This window comes from Hibiscus syriacus, unplaced genomic scaffold (genome assembly GCF_006381635.1).
Source record: "Hibiscus syriacus cultivar Baekdansim isolate YM2019G1 unplaced genomic scaffold, ASM638163v2 tig00116971_pilon, whole genome shotgun sequence".
NCBI lineage: Eukaryota > Viridiplantae > Streptophyta > Magnoliopsida > Malvales > Malvaceae > Hibiscus > Hibiscus syriacus.
In genome coordinates this window covers 3,713,727-3,721,117 of record NW_024063495.1, presented here as the reverse complement: position 1 = coordinate 3,721,117, position 7,391 = coordinate 3,713,727, and the positions used below count along the sequence as shown (strand labels likewise).

At 35.5% G+C, this 7,391-nt stretch overlaps 2 protein-coding genes across 2 annotated transcripts; one reads left to right on the top strand and one right to left on the bottom strand.

Moving 5' to 3' along the window:
• The first annotated feature begins 1,425 nt into the window (after window positions 1–1,425).
• LOC120192151 (myosin-binding protein 3-like) lies at window positions 1,426–4,978 on the top strand. The gene is made up of 5 exons (XM_039194985.1): window positions 1,426–2,005; window positions 3,226–3,831; window positions 3,934–4,379; window positions 4,526–4,708; window positions 4,797–4,978. The coding sequence occupies exons 1-4, from the start codon at window positions 1,426–1,428 to the stop codon at window positions 4,583–4,585; spliced, it is 1,692 nt and encodes a 563-aa protein (XP_039050916.1). The 3' UTR covers window positions 4,586–4,708; window positions 4,797–4,978.
• A 248-nt stretch (window positions 4,979–5,226) lies between these two features.
• LOC120192150 (ethylene-responsive transcription factor ERF015-like) lies at window positions 5,227–6,262 on the bottom strand. The gene is made up of 2 exons (XM_039194984.1): window positions 5,854–6,262; window positions 5,227–5,681 (listed from the first exon to the last, which is right to left on the bottom strand). The coding sequence occupies exons 1-2, from the start codon at window positions 6,260–6,262 to the stop codon at window positions 5,227–5,229; spliced, it is 864 nt and encodes a 287-aa protein (XP_039050915.1).
• Window positions 6,263–7,391: the final 1,129 nt, after the last annotated feature.

Genomic DNA, 7,391 nt, shown 5'->3' with positions numbered 1-7,391 from the left:
TGTAGAAACCCTAGTCTTTGGCTGTTGGTTACGGGCTGGGTCAGGCCTAATTTTCGGACTCCCTTTTGACCCTGGACAAAATTTCTGAAAAAAAAAGTTAATTAATAAAACAAATAAATAAAATAAAATAATAATATACTAATTAATAAAACTATATAATATATATGTTTAAAAATAATTTTCAAAACTATATAATTTATATTTTCAAAAATTGTTTTAAAAACTTATATATTATGTATATTTTTCAAAACGTTTTAAAAATTATATAATATATATATGTTTTTCAAATATTTTAAAAACTATATATTATATTTATTTTCAAAATATTTTAAAAACTATATAATATATATATTTTCAAAAATGTTTTAAAAACTATATATTATATTTATTTTTAAAATATTTTAAAAACTATATAATATATATATTTTCAAAAATGTTTTAAAAACTGTATAATATATATTTTCAAAAATGTTTTAAAAACTATATATTATATTAATTTTCAAAATATTTTAAAAACTATATAATATATAAATGTTTTCAAACATGTTTTTCAAAACTATATATTATATATATGTATTTTAAAAATATTTTCAAACTATATATATATATATATATATATTATATATATATATATATATATATATATATATATATAAAAGGGACGAAAATGAGTGTCTACACAATTAAAATAAAATTATTTGACGATGATATATGATCAAAGATGTTCAGTAAAAATGACAATGTAAGTTTTTTTTATTAATAATTTAAATTATCAATTAAACATTATTTGACGATGATATATGATGAAAGATGTTTAGTAAAAATGACAATGTAAGTTTTTTTCTGTTAGATTATTTAACGGTATAAGTGATTTATTTTGTTAATAATAAAAGTTGAATGATTTAATTTGATCAAATTAATGGTTTTTTATTTAAATGAAAGTTGGAGTAAAGTTCAATGATCTAGAATACAAATTACTCAAAATTAATGCGGGGAGTAGTTGTCCTTAATTGCTCACTTTTAAAATTAAAGGACTAAATTGCCTCTATTTTTTAGAGGGGCCAATTTGCCCAATTTCGAAATCTTGATAGACTTAAATTGTCATTTTACCCATGTTTATAAATTGGCTGAGAAACGTAACCGAAACCTTTAAATAACCATTTCCTCCTAAAACGAAAACCATTTAGCATCGATCAAAAAGGAGCTTGAGAAATAACATTGCTATCTTTCTCCTTCCAAATCCTTCCTCGATCCCTTCATCGACTCAGTGATTAAACTCCGTTGAGTTTTCCATTGAGTCGATCAATAACCAACTCGGGGAAGGGCGAGTTACCCAGATTGAAAAGCTCTCTTTTCCTATTTTTTTTTTCAATTTGAAAAAAGAAGAATAAAAAAAAGAGAGAATCCGTCCCTTCTCGTTAATCGATGGCATGCGATGTCATAAATTCATGGACATTCACTGGCCTCGTGGGTGCTTTCCTCGATCTTTTCATAGCTTATATATTGCTCTGTGGATCAGCCGTTGCTTATTTCGCTTCAAAAATTCTGGGTTTATTTGGGCTGTCCTTGCCTTGTCCTTGTAATGGATTGTTTGGGTACCGAAACAAGAACATTTGTGTCCAATCCAAGTTAGTCAACGACCCATCAATTAAAATCTCATCCGTTCAATCATCTGTTATGAGAAAGATCCCCTTTGATTCGATCTGGAAAGGTTTTTATCGAGGAGGAGGGGAAGAAGAAGATGCCGATTTCGAGAAATGGCGAAATTGTGACATTGAAATGGGAGGGGAAGCCTCTTCTAGTTCATGGCATGAGAAAGGAAGCTTTGTGTCGATCCCTAAGGGGCCTTGGGGTTGTCTTAGGAGGCGTGAGAGATCTGGTAATAATTTTGATGGGAATTCGTCGTTTTTGTACGATCCTTTCGTTGGTTCGAATTTGAATTTTTCGGCTAGTGTTGATGGTAAGCTTGAGACTCTGGCCAGCACCACTTCGATTAATTCCCAAGGTGATTATTATCTTTTGTAGAACTCTCTTTCTGATCTGTTTTTGTTGTTTCTTTGTGTTGATTTTGTAGGGATGACTAGAAATATATATAATTCCACTCGAATTCGATCTGACTTGAAAAGTATATATCTTCCACCTGATCTAACTTGAAAAATACATTTCCTCCACCAAAACTAATTCGACCCGATATTTTAAAGTATAGAGAAAGGAGATTTTTTACCCTCCACTCGAACCCGACCTACTCACCCCTATATAAAATAAGCAAATAGTTCGAAAAATTATAGAGAAAGGAGATTTTTTACCCTCCACTCGAACCCGACCTACTCACCCCTATATAAAATTCGACCCGATCCGAATCCAAAATTTCTTTTAAAAAATCCGACCTTATTAGGTTGGATCGAGTCGAAATCCATCAGTTTCGGATTAAATTGGCATCCCTATAATTTTGTTGAAATTTCATCTTGGGGATCCTTTGATGGTAGAAATATGTTTAGAATTGATACTGATTTGCATCTGGATAAATCGTTAGTTCTAACGGTTAACGTACGTTGTTGAAATGCATTTTCACATGTAGTTAATAATTGTCATGTTACTTGTCACGTCTTTATCTTAAATGATGTGATATATGTTACATCGTGATCTTAATTGACAAGATTTATAATTCATCATCAATTAAATATATATAAAAATATCACATTAATAACATACAAAAATTATTAGTCAATTCATGATTTTCATCGATCAATAATCATTTTGATAAAACCTATAACGATGAGGGTTAAAGTGTTAGAAAAAATAAAGATCAAAATGTATACTTAAATAAGCGTTGCGGGTGACTCCAGCGTTATACCTACAATCTAATGGACTAGTGATAATTTAAACAAATGTGTTTTTTTGTATGCAATGAGCTATATGTTGTTACGACTCTTCATTTTCTTTTTGAAATATCTATATTTAATGCATATTTTGATATAAATATAGAATATGACTCTCCAACGATTTTTACATTCGAGTTATAGTAACATAGGCAGATTGTGATAGTGTTAAGTTACGGTTGTAAATGAAGCTGCTGGCCATATTCATGAGCATAGAAGAAGGTTTTAGTGTTGAAATTCTGAAGTTGTAGATTGTTTTTAGTGTGTTGGTGACTTGGTTTTTTAACTTGTATTCCTCATTTCGCATGCTAATAACACATCTAATGTCCATGGTTATGTAACTCAGATGGCAAGGAAAGCTTGAAAGAGCTTAAACAACGTTCTCCTCCGGTTTTCGAAATCGATGATGAACCTTTTGCTGTGGCTAAGAAGGAATTAGCAGTGGTTGAGTCCCAGTGCGGCAGCGACAAAAACTCGATTAGAGTCTTAGAACAAGCTCTGGACGAAGAGCATGCCGGTCGTACTGCTCTGTACTTGGAGCTCGAGAAGGAGCGAATCGCTGCTTCTACTGCTGCGGATGAGGCTATGGCAATGATATTGCGCTTGCAAGAGGAGAAGGCGGCCATCGAAATGGAAGCTAAGCAATATCAGAGGATGATTGAAGAAAAAGCTGCGTTTGATGCCGAAGAAATGAACATTCTTAAAGAGATTTTATTGAGAAGAGAAAGGGAAAAACTTTTCTTGGAGAAGGAAGTCGAAGCTTACAAGCAAATGTTCTTCGACAAAGATCAATCGGATACCGATGTATACGACATGACAGCTTCACAGGAACAAATAACTTCATATGTGGAGCCAGTGTTAATGTTGGAGCAGTTCCCTCAATCTATCCTGTCATCGAATCAGTCTCTCGATTTTGGGAAAGAGTTACTGATTCCGGTACTCAGTGAAGATGAAGGCTCTATGAATTCTACCATTGAAAAAGAACACAAACATCCATCGAAAAACGATTACAAGAATCTGTTAGACGAAGAGATAATCCGACCACTGGTGGATTCTGGTATCAATCGTAATGTTCTCGATGTTCATGTCGTTAATGAAGATAGCGAAAACAGAAAGGATAACAAATCAGTTACCTCAACCAGTGATGGACTAGAATCTGAACCTTGTAGGAAAAGAAACAGTTCAGACAGATCTGGTGGGTTGCCACCACTTGCTCCATCACAAGTCAAATCTTTACCTTTGATTTCTCGTCGAAATTCTATGTCTGCTTTCGATTATGAAAAGTATAAAATCGACAATGAAGTCGGGTTGCTTAGAGAAAGGCTGAGGATCATACAGCATGGAAGAGAAAAGCTCAACATCCCTACATGCCCCAAGGAAAGGGAACAATCTCAGAAGCAAACAATGGAAAATATTGCAAATCAACTTCGAGAGATTCGACAATTATCGGTCCCCGGGAAGGCTTTGCGGCAGGCATCTTTACCCTCTCCATCCTCTAAGGTGCTGCATTACTCTCTGCATCATCAAAACCTACATTGTACTTTGTTTTGCATGATTATTTTCTTCTTGCAGTTGGCATTTCTAGGACATTACAGTTCCTTTTTTCTCTTATAACTTGATTGCTTGCTCGAGCTGCATGATTTCAGGTTATGTCGAAGAAAAGACATCGACAAGGTGCTCCTTTAGGAGCGATGAAAAGCAATTGAAGGATGGTACTGACAGAATTTCGATAGATCAGATGAGCTAGATAATTCAATTGGTTGGATCCATTTGTTACCGAGCTGATATCTTCGGACGGTTTCGATCGCAACTTCCCGATGATTGCACAAGTAAGCTGGCTGACACACACACATGTATACATGTTAGTTCCATTGTACTGTTATAGAATCCGTTTTTTACTACTTGGTAGCTCTTTAGGTTCCTGAAAGAAATGAGCTTCCATCGATCAAACTTCTCGTAATTACCACTTCGACCTGGGTTTCGGGTGCTCGACCTTTCATTAAGGTTATTATATGTAGTAATGTCTACAACCGATGTATAGTAAACGATGAATAAAGCTTCCGACTACTGTACCGAACACGAAGTTATTACTACAACGATATCAAGCAGTAAAATATATCAGAAAGTTTCATTTTTCTTTATATATTGATTGATTCTGTTTGCTGTATGTAGTTATAAACTATTAAACTGTAAGTTTGATGCAGATGGTCGTACTATTATTCATTTAACATATTCAAGATTCGAATCCAAACATTTACGATCTTCACCGTATTCCGAATCTAATGAATTTCTTTGTATGGAACAAAAATTTGTAACAAACATATCTACTGCTAATACATGAAAAATGTCATGAATCAGAGACCAACAGAGCATCCCATATCATATCCATGTCCAAGGAAGGCAACCTATTCAACTGTACACCGTCAACATCCGATGACAAAACCTCCATACTTTTCTCTGTATTCCGGTCCGAACCTGAAACTTCCTCCACTGCCGGCTTTGACATTGTCGTCCATGGATCAAGACCGGACTTTTGCGATATGGCCTGCAACTTAGCTTTGAGAAGTGCAGCAGTGTTCCCATTCAAAGAATTGGCTGTCACTTGATCCTTAAGGTCCGGGAAATTCAATTGTGCATATTCTCCACGCAATATGTAAGCCGTCGTATCGTAAGCGATGGCGGCTTCTTCGGCGGTCTCGAAAGTCCCTAACCAAACCCGAGTTCGATTTCTCGGTAGCCTTATTTTGGCCACCCATTTCCCCCAATGCCTTTGCCTTTGCCTTACGCCTTGGTAATGGAAAACTGAATGAAAATAGAAACTGATTATTGTTATAGATTGATTGCTTTACAAGTACACTACTCATCTTTATATACAAGTAACGGTGCATATGTAACAGCCATAACAACTATAACAAAAAGGTTGTTATGCTGTAAACTAACTGAGCTCACTAAGCATTGCTAAACTGAAGCACACAGCATACTCGTTCTTGCTTATGCTGTAGTCCATCCAATATGCTCCTGCTTCTTCCATCTTCAACTTCTTTAAATGACATAACACCCAATCTTTGTCTAAACACATGAAAATAATCTTTTGACAATGCCTTTGTAAATCCATCAGCTACCTGATGCAAAGATGGTACATAGTTCACCTTCAATTTGTTTGCTACCACCTTTTCTCTCACGAAATGTACATCCAATTCCACATGCTTAGTTTTAGCATGATAAATTGGATTGACACTCATTGATATGTCGTTGGAATTATCACTCCAGATGATAGGTGTGCCTTGTAGCTTAATCCCAATACTGTCTAGCAACGTGGTCACCCATGTAGCATCAGAGGAAGCATCACCCAAACTCCTATACTCAGCTTCAGCTGTGGACATGGATATTGTTTTCTGTTTTTTGGAGTTTCATACGACTAGATTACCAGCAAGATACAGACAACTACCTGAGATTGATCTTCTATCATCCTTGTTTCTTGCCCAATCAGCATCTGCAAATGCAACGAGTTGAAACGGCAATTCATTTCGAGACAGAACCAGTCCATGATCCAAGGTGCCATTCAAGTATCTGAGAACACGTTTCACCGCAGATAAATGATGCTCACACAATGCATGCATGAACTGGGCCAATTTATTGACATTGTATGCTATATCAGGCCTTGTGTGACAAGCATACAACAATGATCCTACAAGACTCCTATACTCCTTTGGATCAATGAGAGGACTGCCAGCTTCTTTGGTCAGCTTGAGGGATGAGACCATTGGTGTAGGCATCGGTGTGGCATTGCTCATCTACACTTTATCCAACAATTCCATGATATACTTCATTTGGCTTAGAAACATGCTGTCACCTACATACTTGACTTCAATTCCCAGAAAGAAACTGAGTTGTCCCAGGTCCTTGAGAGAAAATTTCTCTCCAAGCAATCTAACCACTTCTTCTACTTTGCAAACCAAACTACCAGTAATAATTATGTCATCCACATATACTAGGGCATATACTACATATTCCTCTCTTTTCATTACAAACAATGAGCAATCAACAAGTGATGCTTCAAACCCAATATGTATCAGATGTTCCTTTAGCTTAACATACCAGTTTCGAGGGGCCTGTCTTAGTCCATACAGGGCTCAATTTAGCTTGCACACCAAGGGAGTTCCATCAGAGTCAACTTCTTCAAACCCTTGAGGTTGTTACATATAAACTTCTTCATGCAAATCTCCATTTAAAAAGGCATTGTTTATGTGTACCTATCTTAAGCACCACCTCTTTTGTACAGCTACAGCTTGCTACTGGGCTTAATGTGTCTTGAAAATCTTGCCCAGGAATTTGAGAGAAGCCTCTTGCCACTAATCTAGCTTTGTACCTTTGTAATGTGCCATCAACATTTCTTTTTATTCTGAACAACCACTTGCATCCAACTGGGAATCTGCCTTCAGGAAGTCTAACCAGTGTCCATGTATTGTTTTTGACTAAGGCATTATATTCTTCTTGAACAATTGTCTTCCA